This window comes from Amphibalanus amphitrite, unplaced genomic scaffold (assembly GCF_019059575.1).
Source record: "Amphibalanus amphitrite isolate SeventyFive unplaced genomic scaffold, NRLGWU_Aamphi_draft 000158F_arrow, whole genome shotgun sequence".
Classification (NCBI taxonomy): Eukaryota; Metazoa; Arthropoda; class Thecostraca; order Balanomorpha; family Balanidae; genus Amphibalanus; species Amphibalanus amphitrite.
Window position 1 is genome coordinate 439,823 of NW_024881653.1, and position 19,858 is coordinate 459,680.

The 19,858-nt window shown below is 55.1% G+C and overlaps 1 protein-coding gene across 2 annotated transcripts in view; it reads left to right on the forward strand.

Moving 5' to 3' along the window:
• Nucleotides 1-19,858, forward strand: part of LOC122383198 (unconventional myosin-XVIIIa-like) — a 132,715-nt gene that overhangs the window by 54,822 nt on the left and 58,035 nt on the right. For both annotated transcript variants that reach the window (XM_043369362.1, XM_043369363.1), the window contains 2 exons: nt 10,761-10,973; nt 12,612-12,788. In XM_043369362.1, the coding sequence (XP_043225297.1) occupies nt 10,761-10,973; nt 12,612-12,788 (390 nt within the window). The remainder of the gene's footprint in view (nt 1-10,760; nt 10,974-12,611; nt 12,789-19,858) is intronic.

Here is a 19,858-nt window from a genome sequence, read left to right on the forward strand (position 1 = left end):
GATGTGGCTATGCCCAAACAATGTCCAGGCTCAGGTAGGCCTTGTTTTGTCTTCCTGGCTAACCGAATAAGGAGGGCTGAAGGCTGACAAGGTATCGCTTCAGTCTATGGATTTATCTTCGTGTGAATTTGTCGGCAATGGTTATGGATTGGGCAGCAAGCGTGGATCGACAACTTCCTTCGGCGAGTATGGCCACGAATAAGTCCTACGAACCTCGGGAGTATTGATTGGTGTCACCTGTGTGATGCATAGAAAGTAAACGGCGCAAATTAATAATGCAATTCATGTATTAGGCCTGATTGCATTATCATTGTTCAAGTCCGAATTTAGGCTGTTCGACGTGTGCATTCTGGAATTATCTGAGACGTGGACGAATGTCTCATCACGAAGCACACACAGATTCGGCTTTCTTACATTGTCAACCTTGTATTTGGTACAGTTATTCGACGGCATCCGTTTGACGACCCGGTAACGTAATGTTTGTGACCTTATTACCCACCAATACGCGTGATCAGACCAGGCATCTGCCTTGGTCCGGCGATTTATTGCCGTTTTAAACGAGCCCATTTGTTTCATGTTTATGGCTGGATCTCAGCCCTGCCAGCGGCTGAGATCCGTACCGAACTGCCCCGGTTTGAGATGGCGTGTGCCGGAGGCCTCTCGTGCGTGCGCCTGTGGTATACGTGGCCACGCCGCCGCCAGGATCCGGCCGGATTGCGGCGGTGAGGCCGTGCGGCGGGAAGGCATTGTGTTGGACGGTTCATTTGGGGCGGGCACGCGCCGGTGGGGTCTGTGGATGGTTTTTGTGCGGTGGAACGGAGATGAAGCGATCGGACGAGTCTCTGGTGGGCTGACTTGGACAGCTTCCGATCAGGGTGGTCTGCTTCATGATCGACGTTTGTTTGACGCCAAAGGAGTTTATGTGGGCCTCCAAATAGTTTGGCCCACGTCAGCTTGGATAGGTTACGGCGCTACCATCTCGTTTGCGAACTAGTCTCTGTAGGTCTGGGCGTGACATGCTGAGCCTTGTGCCATCAGCCTGCAGGCTGGTCTCGACTGACCTTCGCGGCATTGTCCTGGCACCGTCGAGCTGACCCGGCTCGCAGCGCCGGGGGCCTCTGCAATGACAGCCAGCAGACGTTAAATGAGATTTATCGTCCATTTCATGACGGCGCCGTGCATATGATTTATTCATGTTTGTTGATTGCGTGAAATAGATGGCTGACGTTGTGCCATTCCTAACGTTGTGGTTGATGGTTGACGTTGTGCCTCTGCTGCCCAAAGGCAGCAGAGCGGAGAGAAGAAAAGTGCACCGGTGCAGGCACAATCACACGCATGCATTAATCAGGCGTGGAATGCACCATCCGGTCTTCTGAGCGGGCGTGGAAAACAAGCCTTATGCCCACATCACACAATATCCCGCTCTCACCTGTGCGCCATTATCAGACTCATAACTCAACGATGACGCGCCGTTGGCACCGTATGCCCATTTCCATAATTGGCGGAGCGCGATCGGACAGTTCCCAGCGGCGCCTGCTCGCCACCCCTGTCACGTGGCACTGGCGTGTGCCCTTGATGGCGAGGAGGCGGCTGCCGGCCTCTCCAGGTCAGCGGGTCACGCCGGCCCGGCCGACGCTGCCGACCCAAGGCCCCGGCAAGATAAATGCGGGCCCGTTGAGATCGTGCGCAGATAAATCATGCGGGGCTGAACGCTTCACGCCACCTCTGCGCACCGAGTGTTTACCCAGGTTTCGGCTCGGGATGGGCCGGCAGGCTGTGGCGGGATGCGCGAAGAAGTCTCTCCTTGGCACACCTAGGACATCCGAGACCTTGCTGGGCTCGGTTTGGTTCGTCTGGTCGCGTCCTCCGCGGTGCACGAGGGACGCGAGTCGATGCAATGCAACGTATGTCGTGGGAGCTCCCAGCGCTTCTGTACCTGCTAACTGTTCGGGCCGACCGTCTGCGCAGCTGTTGGTTCATGGCAGGCCGCTGTGTCGTCTGTCGTGTCGTGTCGTGTAGTGTCGTGGACGCTGTCCCATAAATCGCCGGGAACCGGTGAGCGCGGCCCATGTCGCGTGTCGGCGGACCGTCGTGTCCGGTGTTCGCTGGGGACTGCCTCCTGGACGTCCCCGAACATCGCGCTGGTCAGTGGGCGGGCTCCTGGCTGCTTCGATCCTCGTAGCTGACCGTCTGCTGCGTCAAATTGAAGAGGTCCCTGGCTCAGTACAGAATGCAGTGATTGTCAGGGTCTGGCTCGCCTACTCTGGTGAAGGTGATTTCCATATTTTCTATATTATTTAACCCTTAGACAGCCATGCTGTTACCTGCCCTTGATCGATGAGAGGCGATGACGGTTGCGCTTGTCGACGAAACTATATAATGCCGACAGGTTTGTTTCCTGGCGTCCAGGTTGCGAAGCCCACTCATGCACTTTGCCATATCGGCCAGCATCGCTTGAGCAGTGTAGCCCGATTGAGACCTTCGGACCACCGCGCCGTGGCACTTAGGGCAGACGCTGCCCCGCCCGGGCAGACTGCAGTCGACATCAGGACACATTTCAGCTGGGCCTCCATATCTGTTGAGTGCGGGGGTGTCCAGGACATTAGATCTACTAATCAGGCTTCTGGCTATGGTGTGGCGGAAGGACAGCCTCCAGCTCTGCTCTCCGCGTTGCGGAAACTGGCGCGGATATGGCAGACAGATGGGCGGGCAGACTGATTAGAGCTGCCCACGCACGACCGCCTCCGCCCGGAAAACCATCAATGGCTGGCCGAAACGGAGCGATGAACTTGACCCCGATCGGTGATGCCGGCGGGACGGTCGGGCGGTCGGCCGACCGACAAACTGACGGAAGGGTGAACTCGAGCGCGGTCAGGTCGGGACTATGGATAATTTCTGAGTTTAGATGGTGCCGCACTGAGTGGCTGGAGCCTGGGATTTTTCGGAACGTTGTAAACAAATGTAGCATGCAATGGATAGCATGCTAGACACGCGGTGGCTTCAGAGCACGGTAAGTGACTTCAAGTGTTCTCGACTGTTTTTCTTCTTTGAGAGTCATCATGGTCACCAGATGCTGCCCGCATTTTTGTTGCACGGAGCCGCAGGACGATGTTATGACAACTGGGTTTTGCAACAAGCCGATGCCGCCCGGCGGCTGCTTTCGCCCACTCACTAAGTGGATCTCTCCGCTGTTTTCTTTTCCTTCCGTGCCGTCCTGTTATTTATGGTAGTTTTCTCTTCGGCATCGGACCTTGTATCCAGTGCAGTACTTCCGCAGCCCAGTTACTAAACACATTGATATTCCGGTCGGGTCGAGAACCGACTGAGTAATGCGATCATCCCGAGTTTACGTCTCACAACCATACGGTGACCTCCACGTTCGACGTGGAGATCTGATCAGCTTCGAACCGCTGTCCGACCGGCGATGCACTGGTTCTGATCGCATCGAACCGTGCTACTTATGCCGGTAGCCGTCACAACAAGACGTCGAGGCGACGAGGAGGATGACGATGACATCCGTGGACGACGTTGACCCTGGTGTCGTTGGATTACATAAACATTGGTGTTCCAACCGCAGTGTCATGCCCAGGAAGGAGATCCTCCGCTTCCTGACTCCTCTGTTCCTGAACTCTGATCCTCCCCTTCCTCGCCGCCTTGTTCCGTCTCATGTCACGACGTATCCTGTCCCGATACAGCCTGACCTCAAGGGCGACACTGACGGGAGTGCCCCGGATGGACGCGCTCGGTCCCGCCCGTTCCCAATTATGGTCCGCTCGATTGATTTGTGTCGTGAGAAGTGCGCCCGCCCCGCCGCCGGACGCTCGGCGTCGGACCGCGAGGTTCGCCACGGGGCGATGTGGAACGGAATGAGGAGACGGCTCCGTCGCCCCAGCCCAGACCGTCACGCGATGGAATGGTGGCGGTGAATGATGGAAGAACTGCATGTAGACTTCGGCGATGGGTACAGCTTCTGATATTTTTAGCTTGATTTAGTTTGATTGTTTCTTGTAGGATATTGGCTATTCGGCACACTGGGAATGACTTCTACTTTTCGTTTCGTCGGCCTAAAAACTTGCCTTTCGTTAAGATGCCTCGACACGATCATCCACGTGTTGGCACATCTTTGTATCAACAAACCGAGAGAGAACAGCGAAGAAGGGTGTTCCCGCTGTAGAAAACGAAACAAGCGATAGATCGCAGGGCAAAACAGTTTTATCAAATATAAACCAATCAGTGTAAAATAAAAATGTTACAGGAAAGCGATAAAATAGCAAGCTCTTTCACTTCAGTTCTGCGTTATTTCGAGTTTGATGCACGTAAGTGGATGATTGCAACACAGTGCCTTGTAACCGAGGCTGTTGATCCAATACCAGTCCGCCCACTTTCCGTCAGTCACCGCGGCCAATGTTGCCGTACAATTCACGCACAGTTGCGTTGTTCTTGTGCCGGGGAACCCAGCGCTCCCTGTCCGCCTCCTAGACGCTCTTACCGGTGTCTAATGCCGGGACCTCCCTCTGTAGAGACCATCAGTCACCGCCGCCCGGCCGGCTAAAGAAGCGCTGAACCGCCTTGGCACCCTCAGCCACCTCGCTGCGTCCCATCAGACGTGTTTTCTCAGCTTCAGCACACAGCTGGCCCGCCTTCCGGGGGCTTATTTCGGACCGAGTGTCTCTTCCGGCACGGTGTGACGTGTCTCAGCTGCGGTCTGCCGCCTGAGTCAACAGGGTGGGCCGCGCACGTGCCGCTGGTGCTACCGACGCGGTGGGAAGAGAAGTGGGCCGTGTTCTCGCTGCCGAAAATGTCGTCCATAAGAAAGCTAAATGTCTCTTGTTTTTTGTCTCTGTTCATGGCACGGTCGTGCTCTGTGCCATGTTTTGCGTTCTATCAGTCTTTCTCTGAAGGGACATGAGATATAGTGAACACCTCAGTGATGCGCTGTTATTATAATACTCCATTGTTGTGATGGTCCAAAACCTTAATCGTCATCATCACGGACACCCAAAGAAACGTGTCCGGGTCAGTCAGACATATAGTCCTGGCGTGTCGGGGGCTGCCGCGCCCAGTCTGTTGACAAACAATCCAGACCTAGCCCCCCGGTGATCAATGGTGGCATCCACTGGCCCTGAGCTGTCGCTTCATTAGCCTTGCATAAGGCACGGTGTCCGGTCGGGGGCGGGGAGCCCAGGGTCTGAGGGTATCGACAGGACACGGTACGCCCTGTCATTTGTCTCCTCTGCGGACCGCCCGCGTCTCCCCGCCTCCGCCAGCGTCCACTGTCTTCCACTTCTCCTCTGAGTCTTCCGTGACGCCCTGATGTCAAGGCTGCTCCCTGTGGCCCCCTTCCGGTGCAGGACACTGGGCCGTGTCCTACTCTGGTCTGCCTGAAGGGAGGGTTGCGCCCCCAGCACGGACTCTCTTACCTCCCGGAGTGCACCCCTCTCACATCCCCGAGCACGTAGCTGGGCGCACTCTGCCATCCACAACCGTCCTCGCTCGGCGCTCACCGCCCTCGTTGCCCAACTTTCGCTCTCTTCAGGAGGACATTCGAGTGCCACGCTGTTTGACGTTCCTCCGTCCCGCCCCTCTGAATGCGAGGGAGCCAACGACGTTCCATTTGTCGAATGTCCCGGCTCCTCGCCGTTTTTCCTACTGATAGATTTTCACAGTGTAACATTGTTCGGGCCTCTGCTACTTTGGGGATTGATTTTTGATAGATACTATGAAGCAAATGATCGATAATTTGAACTTATTAATGATATAACTCAATTCTTAGCTTTTCCTTAATAAGTGCTTTAAACAATTAATCCTTCAATGACAAAATGACTGATCGTTCTCTTTCTTATCATCCAACCGTGCCGTTCCGCTATAACTCGGTCCACCGTTGCGTTATTGCCGGTGCCCGGCCGATCGGCCCCGCCTGTAGACACCACAGTCTGCCGGGCTCGTCAGGGCGCTCTGTTTGATCCCAGCAGCTGGCGGTGATGCGGGGTCACGTCCCGGCATCCAAACAGGTGCCTGGTGCACTGTCACGACTCGCCGAGCCCGCCGTGACCTCAGAGACGAGGGCGCAGTGACGTTTTATGGCACCGGCAATCAGCGCGGCAGTAAAGCTGAATTGTCATCATCGCCGAGATTTGGATGATACGCTGTGGACGTGACGCACGCTTGGGGTAGATGATGTCTGTGGTGGGGTAGGGCGAGTTATATAGCCGGTAGATTGGGACGGAGCTCGGATGAGAGGCGCGGAGTGATGCTTGTTGTCGGAGACAGGCGGAGACAAACGAATTGTGTTGTTGGTGATGATGGGATGGATGTTTTCCAATAGCGGCAATAGCAGCAAGCCGCGGGTCGCCGGCGCGGCACGATAAAGTGCAGAGGTCAGCTTCATGGCCAGGCCACGATCTGAGATGATTTGAGACGTGTACTGCAGTGACGGACCAGGCTGCAGTGTGCTTTTTTTTAAGCAGCTAAAATGTTATTCCGTTGTTCAACCCTGGGAATTCGTGGAGTAAACTTGGAGCTTGTTCATCTGGACATGAGCACTATCGGGACTGGAGATCTGCAACTGTTCGTCACAGTCGTGTGACGTGACTGGATACATCGCTGCTGATTTCATGCAATTCCGTATTGATTAGCTGATGTTGACAATTGACATTAGCGGGAGTCTGGGGCATTCCGGGTGCCAGGGTGCCTCCCCGTGCAACCCCGGGGTATCCGGAAAACGCCAGGCGAGCCGCCGGGTTTGGCCTGTCATTCGCCAAACGATTCGAATGGTAAATGCGGATCGTGTATTTGGCTCTTGTATTGGACCATTTGCTTGCAATCACCGTTGTATTGCTATACTCGTACATTTTAAAATGCTAGGTCTCTGATGCTTTTTTGCGTCTTTTGTTTCATTATATTTGGATAATATGAAGAGTACTTCCGCGGTGTTAGCTATCCATATAAGTAAATGGTGTCATATTTCAACACACCAAACTTGGCTCCCGTCCTTGTTTTAGGATCTAAATTCAGTCCGCACGCTGGCCTTCAGTCTCTCCTCGTACTGTCACCTCTGATGGTCCTTTAATGACCCGACCCCGGAGGTGGGCTGCCGGTAGTCCAAGGTCTGTGGGTGGCCGCGCATATTTCGTCCTCCGGATGCCTGAATATCATTGTCCACATCTCGGGCGAGTGTGGTGAATTCCGAATTCCGACTCTGGCTGGAATTTCTCTCCTTGTTCTGTTAGACCCTGGCTTATCTCTTGGTTAGATCCCCGGTTGGACTCCCTTGTACCCCGGTCTTCTATGCTCGGTGTCGAGTACTGTCGGTTCGGTTCCCGTGTGGCCCACAGCCACTGACGGACCGTTGAGCAGGCTGTCGCCGCCACTGACGGACCACTGAGCAGGCTGTCGCCGCCACTGACGCTGCCTGTCCGTCACGCTGACGTTCGCCCGCTGCTGGCGCAGACCCCGGCCGCAGCGGGGTCGCCGTGTGCGTGCGCGCGTCAGGGCTCACTGGTGATTACCGCCCGTCTAAATCGGTCCATCTGGATCCGTGCCGACGACTGGCCCTCGTCGGCAGAAGTGAGCCACCAGGAAGGAAGGAAGCACGCGCTTGTCTCGCCAAACGCGGCGCGCTGGGGTCGCGGCTGGCGCGGGCGGCTCAAATCTGGCGCGGCGCGCCGATATCTGGCGCGGCGATCGGCGTTCGGCCCATAGCTGGCGTGTCGGACGGCCTCTGGTGACCTTTACCCAGATGGAACGGCACACTTCGGGGTCACATGCGCCGGTCCGCCCGCCCGACTGTCTGTCGATCCGGCGTTATTGACGTGCCGACGGGAAGGCTGAATGAAGGATCTCTGAATGACGGCGATAGTATGTATATGTACTGCTTCCTTATCACTGTCGAATGGTTGTCGATCTCACAGAGAATATTCTAAGCCTGTAGCATCCCGTTCAATTTAATGAAACTTCTCAGATTTATTTTCAGTATGACTTCTGGGTACGGACTCAGGGCTAGAGGTCAACAGACCATAACACTACACAAATTAGAATGGACCTTAGCACTTGTCCGGCTAGACAACCTCTCCATAAGCCTTCCAGGTAAGTGCGTGCAGCTTTTGTTCGATCTGGAGCTACCCAATGTTTGACGTCCCCCATACCATTATGTTGTGTGTCTTTCTTTTGTCTTTCGTCACTGTGCCCCCATCATCCATCCGTGTAAGTGTGTGTGTTAACGTTGCTGATCACACCGGTCCTCGCCGTGCCGCCACTGCTGGTGCCTCGTCTGGGAGCAGTGTGTGGACCTGCTGATGTGCTGGGCCGGCCGGCTGACCCAGCACCAGCACCAGCAGCAGCAGCAAGGGAGGTCCGCTTCAGCGGCTGGTGCCGCCTCTGCGGCTGGCCCCGTCTTCAGCTCTCTCCCGGTCGTGCTGCCGTCGACTATCCGCACCCCGGCCCTGGCCCCAGCGCCGGCCGTAGCTCCGGCTCCGGCTCCGGCTCCGGCCCTGACTCCGGCTCCGGTGAGATTGCTGGTCGCTCCGCAGCTCCGATGTCGCCTCTGGCAGTGCTGGCTGGTGTCGCTGGCATCCCGATCATCCGCCTGCCGCTGCTGTGTTTTGCGTTTTGGAGCTGGATCCCCTGGACATCCCATGGACTCCTGCTGCCCAGCTGAGCATTCTGAAGGCTGTATTTTATGGTGTAAATCCGCTTGGGAAAAAACGACGGCTGCTCCGGTTTGGTTTTGGTTATCAAAGTGTTTCATATTGGTTTTGGGAAAGTTTGTTGGGTCTATTAGTTTTCATTTTGTAGATTTGATCCAGCTGCTGCGATTTGTAGAAGCTGCAATTGCTACTGGCATGTCCTTGTTGTTTGTAAGTAGCTGAACATACTTATTTGTGGGTTTATTTTTGGCTTTATTGCTGTTCAGCTATGTCGTTTAACTTTAAGCAGTTTCGCTGACAGCGATCTTGGTGAACACTGCAAGAGATCTCGTAAACCTACATTGGATAGTGAATGACTCCGTCTTGCGCATGTGTGGGACACAGCTCGATTTGTTTTGTGGTTTCTAAATGGGAACACTCATGGTTCAGGCTATTTGCAGATAACATTTTACAGTCGCTCTTTGTTGCGCGCGGTTGTTGACTCAGTTAAGGGTGGTCGTAATTTTATAATACTGGTGTCTGGTCTCCGACGAGCTGAATGGTTAATCGGGTACGGCCTCATGGCATTGGTGAATGGAGGCTGTTTGGCTGAATAGATGGTCTCGGGTGGAGCTGGGTGGTAAAGGGCGTCCTGCACTGGACTCGGTGATCTGTTGCTGGGTGGCCTGCGGGGAGGGGCTGAAGCTGCTGAGAGGGGCTGGACAGACTAATTCAGGGCGGACCTCTGGTCAGTGCAGAGTAAGCGGGCGATTTTTCGACATGTGAGCTGCTGAACCCCTTAGATCCGGTGAGTGTCCTTGTAGGAGCGATGGCGTAAGGTCGAGTTTGTTGGGTGTAGGATCGACTAACCGACCCTTGGGGTCGGTTACTGGACCAGGTGTCGGTCCGTTTAGGGGGAGGGGGATAGAGTCGCGGCGTCGGTCCGACTCCGCCCACCTACCGTCTCTCTTCCTGACCGTCCCCGCTCGCCCCTTGTGCGGCCCACTCGCGTGCAGCAGCCGCCACCACCACTCTCCATTCTGACAGATCAGAATCGCACGAATAGAGAGCGTGTTTTGTATTTGCATGCGGGTGTCTAATTGATGCAGAGGGCCGGGCCGGGTCGGCAGCGCGTGGGCAGCAGCACCATTCAGTTGTCCGTCGGACCGCCGCCGCACCATCGCAGCAGCCGCCGGGTCCGCGCGCAGATCCCGTATTAATTATGCAGCAAAAGGCGCTGGCCGGCCGGGCTGGGAGGGTGTGGGCGGCAGGGGTAATGGGCTGCCTGGCTGTGTCATGGGCTGGCATCGTCACGCTGAAGTATGCGGGGGAGGGGCGGCCGGAGCGGGAGGCTCGGGTGCCGAGACGGCAGAGGTCGACGGAGGATGAGACTCCGGCACCCGAGTGGATTGAGCCCCGCACAGGCGTCGGGCGTGATTGATTATGCATAGGGCGGATGTTTGGATGAGTTGAGTGCTCTTAAAAACGGGCCGCGATCAGCGATCATCTCATATATGGTGAGCGATGACTGGCAGGTGGCGCTACAATGGCTGGCTGATTACTTCCCCCATGGTCCAGGCCGGCAGCGTTGGCAGTGTGAAATGGGCCCGGAAGATGGATTGTTCATAGCGCCAACCGGCCGCCCCCGATGGAGCTGTATTATACGGGGTTGTATAAATAAACGGCTGCACAATGAGCAGGGGTTTGTTTTCTTTTGTGCGCGGTGACATGCTTTGTTATCAGTGTTATTGTTGATAGTTGCTTTCTTTATTTTTGTTTTGAATCGGGTCTTTTTACCGTGTTTGATGCATTGTTCATAAAGTTTTTGCTTTAAACTTGCATTATGCAACTCGCTTTGTGATCATTAGTCAATATGCCGCTGGCTGCCACATTCCATTATTTGACTACCGTTCAGGTACAAATGAATGCTCATGACTGTCTTGTGTTTCATTTCATTGTGCTCGTATGAACATTTTGTATATGATATATCAGTGTAAAAATTCGCCATGTATGGTCACGTGGGCACACCCCCGCCCTGTGTAGCCCCAATCTCCATGCACACACCGCTTTCCCACCCGGCTATGTCTTGCTATCTGACTGCTTACTGACTATACCGTGTGTGTGTGTTTTCTCCAGGCGAAAACTGAGGACCAGCTGGCCTCTGAGAAGGCTTGGCTGGACGCCGAACAAGTGTGGCTGGTCCACAAGGATGGATTCTCAGCCGCTCGTCTGCTGCGGACCCCGGCCGGCGCGGGGGCGGAGACGGACCCGCCGGCGTCCGGCCGGGTCCGGATCCGCCTCCAGGATACCGGGGAAACCATCGAGGTCGACGAGGATGATATCGAAAAGGTAGGCGACGGCGACGGAGGGCGTGGGCTCTCGAATCTGGATAGCCGACTGGTTAGGGCGCTGAATGCTAGAAAAGGATGGCAAAAGGGTGGCATGTATTCAGCGCCCATAATATGACTCAAGATGCCACTCTATTTTATAGCTGACAAGTTGGTCTCACATCATGCGACTTATTCACGCCGAGAAACTTCTGGAGATCAGCAAATAATGGCTCGTACATTGGTTTAAAAAGCGCTATCATTAGCATGCCGAACAGGACACCCCCGAAAAGTGGAAGTGCAAAAAGTGGTTTGTTTGGACTGCATCTTATTCACCGCTGTAACTCTCGGACTTCTTTGTGCATTACGTCTCGTATTGATATGCCTCATTATGATGCACAATGCGCACAATGGGTAGCCTGTTTACCATTTGTCACCATCCCGGCTGCTTTGTGTTTGTGCAGTCATCGACACACTGTCTATGGGTGTATTATGATGATCGAATGAGTAAATACTACAGAGGTGCATCGTTCCGGCACTGTTGCTAGCCGGTCGTTCCCAGACGGACACTGTGTCGGTCCAGTTACTGTGCCATGTCGCACTGCTGTTTCTGACTAATTTTCTTCATTTTACCATCCTGCTGTATTGTGCACGTTTGCAGTAGAAACAAAACCATCCATGTCGTCATTGTAACAGAGGACCTCAAACGAAAGCAACAAGCTTGTCTTTGTTTAGTCCTGGGAGAGTAGTTTCAGGAGTGTAGTTGGAGATTCAAGCCGACAAGCATTCTTGTTATGTGCTGGTCTCTAAGCCTAGAGCTCAGTACCGCGGAGGAGACAAGCTCCGTTATCAACCAATATTCCCACAACACTTTTCATTCGACTCCTTGATGATTGCACGTCGATTGCAGGCATTTTTAACGTAATTCATTGATATCTACATCCGTGTTAGCTGAAATATTGGCACAGTTTTGTCTCTGTATCCATCAGTATTGTGTCGTGATATTTTGGGAATTGATGTATTCTTGCTTTCCCAGCATAGATAACATTTCAATATCCGCCTGTATTTCCGTATAATTACGTCAGTATGACCACTGATCACCTATCATCTTCCGATTTTCATTTCTATATGACGCTTTTGTTTGTAATCATGTTTAGCTTGTGTAATAGACGAATATTGCACAACGCACTTTTCCTGTCGATCGGGTATCTTCTGTCATTAGGTCTCTTGAATTTCACGTCTCCGAACCTGAAGAACACCGGTGACATTCCTTCGACAGCCCTCTGACGCGGCCCACCCAGGCTGCCTCGACTGCAGTGGCGTCTGACTCCCTCCCTCTTCTCGACAGGCCAACCCCCACCGTAGTCAGACCCTCCCCTTTCCGACAGGCCAACTCGCCTCAGTCAGACCCTCCCCTTTCCGACAGGCCAACTCGCCTCAGTCAGACCCTCCCCTTTCCGACAGGCCAACTCGCCTCAGTCTGACCCTCCCCTTTCCGACAGGCCAACTCGCCTCAGTCTGACCCTCCCCTTTCCGACAGGCCAACTCGCCTCAGTCTGACCCTCCCCTTTCCGACAGGCCAACTCGCCTCAGTCTGACCCTCCCTCCCTCTCGACAGGCCAACCCCCGCCGTAGTTTGACCCTCCCCTCACTCCGACAGGCCAACCCGCCGCAGTTTGACCAGTGCGAAGAACTCTCCCAGCTGCGACACCTCAACGAGTCCTCCGTACTGCACACGCTACGGCAGCGCTACGGCGGCAACCTGATCCACACGGCGGCCGGGGCCAGCACCGTCGTCATCAACCCCATGTCCAGCCTGGCCATCTACTCGGACAAGGTCAGTCGCCGCGGGGTGGGGAGAACGGGGGATGACGATGCTGGGAGCGGTAGGGGTGGGATTGGATGATCGGGGTCGAATGTCTAAGAGGTGTGATAGCATGAGCGACGGTCGTGCTTGAGGGCAAAGAGCTTCTCACGCGTGACGTTCAAATAACAAGTTCTTTTTCTTCCACACAAAAATGTTCAGTGTTTAGCGTAACCGAGCAAATTCGAGATGCCAATGAGTATAGTCTGAAGACCTTGTAGTAAAGGTATCTGCTTGCTACCAACTGCTACATCTCCGCCACAATGATAAAAAAGCCGGCCGTTCTAACCACACAACCACTCAATCCCTGTACCGTCGCGCTGCCATCCCCTCTCAATCACCGAGCGTGCACCTCTCATGGCAGCGCCGTCTCCTCCCTTTCCCATCCCATACCTAGCGGCGCGCCCGTAATACCCCGATTAATTCGCCGATCGCTGTCAATTGGGCTTTCACTACTAAATGTCGGCGCACTGGGCGGAGTAAGGGGAATGCGCTCATAGCGGTGTTGAACCGATATGAAACTCGTGTCTCTGGCGGGCTTATGCGCAATGCCTTCAAGCTGGAACGGACCGAGTCTTGGGCTATAAGAACCGACGTGGTCTCCGGGTTCTGTGTGAGCCGTTTTGGGTGGTTAGCTGTGCCTGGGGCGGGTGGATCGGGTGCTCTATCAGACAGTATGATAGAATTAATTGGGAATGTGGGCGTCTCATAACTGGTGAATATTCTGAAACCGGTGGGTTATAATAGTCGGCGCCTGAGGCATCAGCCAGCTCAGAAGTCACACCCGAACGGGCTCTGTCGGTTCTACTGTCGGAACCAGCTTCCAGCTCCGCCGCTGCCGCCGCTGCAGCCACCACAGCCTATCTCGGTAACATTATCGTTTGAGAAGATGACAGTGTATTTCCATGAATATCCTGGCATCTTCGTGCATGCCCTAGCGTCTCCGATCTCCGTGCAGTTTCAAGATGCCTCGACGGTGTACGGACGCCCCCTCCCCTCTTGCCAACCGCTCTCTCCCGGCGTGACCGTGGCGACCACTGTGATGTCATGTGACATGGACAAATGATCATGTTCGCTGCACGGAGAGCTATGCTGCGACGTAGTACGGACTCTGTAGCCGCCGGCACTGGTGACGGAGCTGGTGCTGGTGCTGCTGATAGTGCTGGTGCTGTTGCTGGTAGCGGTGCCATTGCACCATTGTCGTGTCGCTATGGTCAGCAGCAGCAGATATGCAGGCATCTCACTGCAGCACTGTTGTGCTGTCTTCCGAGCTTCTCGCTGTCTCCGAGAGAAAAGATGAATGTCTGGCTGTAATGTATTGGCTGCCGCGATAGCCATGCGACATGAGTGTCATGCGGTTTGCAGTTGTAGCGGTCTCACGGTCAGTTACCGGCGATGGTGCCCTTTCGTGATAGGGCTGAGATTTGCTGAAAGAGCAGTGAACACGGCAAATGCAAGAGCGGACACACAGCTTTGCTCATTGTTTTCATATTAAAATCCATATGGCATTTCCCTTGCACCATCATTCCAAAATTAGATTTTTTGGTACCGTGCTTGCTGCCTTCTCACTCAGTAATCCAGGAGCTGCTAGTGTCTGCCGTCCCTGCCGAATACCGCCAGCACACGAGCCAACCCGAGTCGGGGTACTCAATATATTCGTCAGGACGCCGCGCTCCGCCAGCTCGACTGTCCCGTCTATCTCTGTTGGTCCCGTTCGACCCATGTTCAGGCGGCATGTGACCCGTGTTTTGACCTCGGGTCTACCCGGTCGGCCGATCTTTAGAGCTGTTCTCTGAGGGCGAACCACAGTAATCCGGTGGCGTTGATCGTGTCGGCGCGTGAGAAGAAAGCCGAGCTATGAGACTAGGTTTACAGCCAGATCCTGTCTGATGACGGCGTTCTTACGGCTCGGACGGTGATGAGGCTGGTGGAAACTGTAGTGGCAAGAGCGAGAGAGAATAGAGAGGGCGGGAGTGGGGAGAGGGAAATGCCGACGGAAAACACGCCAGCAGTTCAGAACAAAGACGGGGTGGGGTGTAAGGGGGCTAAAGGCTATCCCGTGGTATTCAAAGGAGAGACTCCCGTCCCCACCCATGACAAGGGGAAGGAAATGCCATCCCAGTTTGGTTACTAGTGATGACAGGCTGCCGACTTTCTACGTGCATCATAAAATAGGAGAGCATCCCGAACCTCCGATCATATCTGGCTACTGGCTACTGAGATTTATATCGTGCTGTCTGATCGTATGCACTTATCTCCCCCTCCCGTCGATAGATATCGCCGATATCTGACGAGCTATGGACACCACTGGCCGTTCCGCTCCGGTTTCGCCCAGCTACTTTCTGTTTCACTCCCCTCAGTCAGCCTGCAGCACTGTGGCTTCCAGTAACTGTCCACATACCTTACAATATTCTACTGAACCGTTCGTACTTTCCGTTTCGCTCCCTGTCGCCTCGGGGTTGGGCGGCTCCACCCAGCTTCACTGAAGCGGTCCCGACTTTCCACTGTCATCCATTGCTTGTCTCTAGCCACCCTGTGTGGGTTTAGCCGCGACTGTTGCTATCAGTCTGTCTGCCGGTATGCCGGCGTGGAGCGATGGGAAGGGCGGGTCTAGCGATGCGCCCGGCGCCGTGCATACTGAGTGCCTGTCTGGGCCGGGAGCGACACTGGACGGTCCAACGGCGGGCGTTAGGTGCCGCAGGGGACGATTGAACACCGCTCCCCGACGCCACCGTCCTGCCGGGATCGCTGTCCGGCGGACAACGGACAACGGACAACAGATGGCGGACAACGGACAGCGGGCATTAGACACCAGTTATACAGCGGACACCAGACAGCTCGCAACGGACAACAGGCAGCGGCGGATAGAGAGCTAGCTCCCCGGCTAGCGTGGCTGGTGGACAGTGATCCCCGCCCCGGGCGACCCCACTGTCAGCCCCCTGCCGTGCCATGGTCATTGTCCATAACCAGTGTCACGCAGGGAGCTTCAATGGCCAGAGGGGATATACCGACACGTATTCCTGCCGCTGGTATGCAGGCGTGCATGGGATGCCGTCTATGCGATGTTCTTGCACCGGGCTGTGGGTGAGGATACTGCCCCAGGCGGCATTAGGGGCACCAATCTCCTCTGTTGTGATCGCGCTATTCGGTGTAAAGTGGCGGCGTTCATACAGTGTTCGCCCTGCTTCGCTGTCGTCGTAACTGTCAACCACGAAGGAATAAGTTTTGCAGCATTTTAGGGTAGCAAAAATGACATTCCCATTGCCTAATTTGAATGAAGGTCAGAGAGTGTGTTCCAAAATCCCAATCATTAACGTCAACCGAGCAAAAGTCTCATGGGTTGTAATGCTTCCAAACGTCTGGCAGCACCTTTTGTCGACCATGTGGAGGAGAGTGGTGATTGTGGTGTCCAGTGGCCACTTGGAGTGACGTTAGTGACGGTATTGGCTGTCCAGGCACGTGCGTGAAGCTGCTGGGCGACCACAGATGGCCGGCAGGCGGCCAGTCCGCGGCCTTGAGACGCCGATGAAACCGAAAGTTTCTGGTGCGGCGTCGTAAGCAGGGTATTTAGTCGCGTTTTACAATACCAATTATTAATGGGACGGCTGCTCGACTAAATTACGCTGTCTTCTGTAATTACGATGGTAATTGCAGGAAATTGTTCTGAAATTGCCTCAAAACAAGATGCACGATTGTCTAATTTACCAAAACACGAGGAACATTTTCTTAATGGGCTGCTTGTCGTCAATCTGACCACGGCGTCTTTTCACGCCTCGCCCATTGAGCTTCTTCGTGACGACCTTCCGTGTCACTGCTCATGCTGACCCTCTGGTGACCTCTGCCGTCCGTATGAAGCATGCTCGAGGCACGCCAGACTCGCTGTGACCGCTAATGAGCATATCGGACTGCGCGATTGTCTCCGCCGACCGACCGCCGTGTGCTGACGAATGGTCACGGTCCCTCGATGACCTGGGAGTGACCCTGAAGTGACCTCGGTATGACCCTTGGTGACCTCTCCGCCAGGGTCGGTCTCCGGACGCCCTCAGCCCATTGTTTCTGTTCCGCGGGGTGCCATTGCCCGTCCCTCCGACTCTCTGACCGGCCGTCGGCCGTCGCTCTGCCGTGTGTATCCTCCGACTGAGCTATGAATGCTGATGGCCGGCCGTTCGGTGTTGTGTTCGGACTGACAGACGCTCGCTGACGGAATGGATCGGTGCCGCTGACGAGAGCTGAGCAGTCGGTCCTCTCCGGCTCTGCTCTGGGGGGGGGGGGGGAACGGGGAGTGTTTCCTCGCCTGAACACCGTGTATGACAGAAGCCTGACTTGGGCGTTCAGAGGGCAGCGACCGACCGGGCATAGTTTAGCAGTTCGGCCACCGAAAGGTCACTGTCGGCTGCTGTTCTGGGGTCAAGTTTGTCTCAGCGGCTTGTGATGCAAGTCTCACATTGGTCGGACCCTACGAGGAAAGTGTGCTCGGCTGTTAGTTTAGAAGTCAGTTCTGTATCGGCAACATTTCAGGATCATGCCTGCATTCAACTCCGGAGACTGACGCGCAGATCTCACCCTTGTGAAAGCTGCAACTGTCCAAACCGCGCTCTGGCGACAGCTCGGGACAGCCTCTGTGCCCCCGGACCGCTACTGACACGGCTGCCTCCCGCGAACCTGTCCGCTGCATGGAAATATCCCTTTGTCCGGACCGGTGAGACGTCTGCTGCCGGTGTCGCCCCGACAGGAGACAAGGTGGTCAGTTATCGGGTGTCTGTGTCGGGGCCTGCTGACACCCGGTGAAGGTGGTAATGTCGCGCTTTACAGCTAGCGGGATGACCTAGGTTGGAGTTTACGCATGCTCTATTGTACTTGTTTCAATCTTCCTACGCCGGGTTTCCTTCGTACATGTGTGCTGCGGCGACTCCTGTCATGCTGCGTTTGTGTAACGTCCGTGGTCGTCCCGTCTACCCCGCGGCGACTCCCGATCGCACCATCACACCGTCACCGCTGTAACGTAACACCGTGTCGGTGACGATATCGGTAACAGGCTGTCGCCCGTGCTGCTCGGCCGTCGCCGCCACTGCCGGCGGCTGCGGTGTGGGACGACGTGTGAATGTAGACGTAAACGCACAGACACGGACATCTCTCACCTTGGCTTGGAAGGGACCGTGGATGGAGGGGTGATTGAGGTTTCGGGTGCTGGGTGAACCACCTGTCTTGGGCGTTTTACGAGAGCTGTGCGTTACATTACGGACGTCAAGCAGCGTATAGGAATATCAGAAACGTCAGAGCAGTGACCCTCGCGGTGCAGTATGGTAACCATACTTGTATCGCCAATATCAGGGTTCTTTGTTCCGCATCACGACCGCGGGTACGAAAGTTCGGCGTCCGGGAGGGTACGTGAGCCGGGTTCATGTGGGTGGAGTGGACGCGTGCCGTCTGTCACCAGGTCCTGGTCACTGAAGTTGGCCCTGTGTGAAGTGCGCGCTCTCCGGGAGATCGCTGTGCGATGATGTTCGGTGCGTGTCGGGTGGGCGGATCGAGTGGGGGAGGCGGACCATTATGCATTTTTGAGCCGGATGCTGTTTGATAGGCACGGGTCGGCGAGCCATGGTGGTGCGGAATGGTGCACCAGTGACATGTTTCGAGATAGCGGGGTCCGTGAAATGTCACCTGAGGGACCCATATGCATGCCCTCTCACCTGAAATATTACAGAGCATCCTTGGTGTTGTAAAGGTTTCTGTAAAAGGGCGCTGTTCCTACTCATCCTAATCTTCTTCCATGCCCTAGCCCGGGGCCCTCTATCATGACTGTCCACTGATCACTGTTGGTGATGGGGGGCTGTGGACTCAGCGGGGCTGCTCTCCGTGGGGGTTTTCTCCCGACGGGGCCGACTGATGTCCTTGTGGCAGAGATGCTCCACCCTGGTGGTGGCTCGGATGCTCCGGGACTCGATGGTAGCGATCGGACCCGCCCTTCCCCGCGTTGGCGGCTGCCTCGGCACTAATCGCGGACACTCGCGGACACTGTCTGTTTGCACTGGCGACGTACGAAGGTAACAAATAGAAATAGCATTGGCATGAGCGGGCTGGGAACTAGTGACTCCCGACTGCGTCCCTCTTCCATGTGTTGGATGATGTGAGACTTTCTGTTGCTATTGCCACATCAGTATTTTCTTTGTAATGCCTAATGCAATAGATGGATTGCAGCCGGCCTTGCTAGTTACAACGAAGGGATTCCTCATCCATACCAAAGTTCGAAAACAATGACTATCTGCAGCTGTTCAGTTCATGCTGCCCCATGTTGTCAATTCGCAAACATCGCCAGTTAGCTGCGGCAGCCCGTGCACCCAAACATGTCAACATGCCATTACCGGTATCAGCTATCCTGGCGTGACAGCCAGTTCTGGTAATTGTCCCCTAATCCCGTGCCTGCCATGGGGCCCGCCGAGGCGGCCGTGGCGGGTCCCACGCGCGGTGGACCGCTGGTTCCGTGCGGCGACGGGCCGCGAAGGACCTGATCTCTGCTCTGATAGAGCCTACCTTTAGCCATCTCGCCGCCTCTTCTCTCTGGGAACTCTGACTGAGTGGCCGCCCCCGCCCACCGACTGCTGAGGTGCCGGGTGGGGTGCGAAGGATGGGCTGAGGTGGAGGATTCGGTTGTGTGCTGACTGATCTTAGGGACGGGAGTATTGGATGGAAAGGCCGGCTGCTTTCTAGGAGATGGAATGTGCTATGCATGTTTTCTTTCTTTTAGTTGTGATCACTGATTAGCTCAATGCTGCGTGTTGCAGCTTAACTACGGTCATGTGTCAGAAGACATTCAACAAGCTGAGCGTTTTGAGCTTCTCTTGCTTTTAGCTTCGCCTTTGAGCCTGGGGTTTTACGTTCATCTGAAATCAATAAGCTTTAATAATTACCGTCGGCCCTTCTGTCTCTACCCTTACTTGGTCCCTGTCTCGGTCATATCTGCCTGCCGTACCGTCTGCCAGCGTTTAGTAAAGCCGTTCGTGACCGGTCCTTCCATGTCGAGCGGAGTAGGGAGCGGCGGCTGG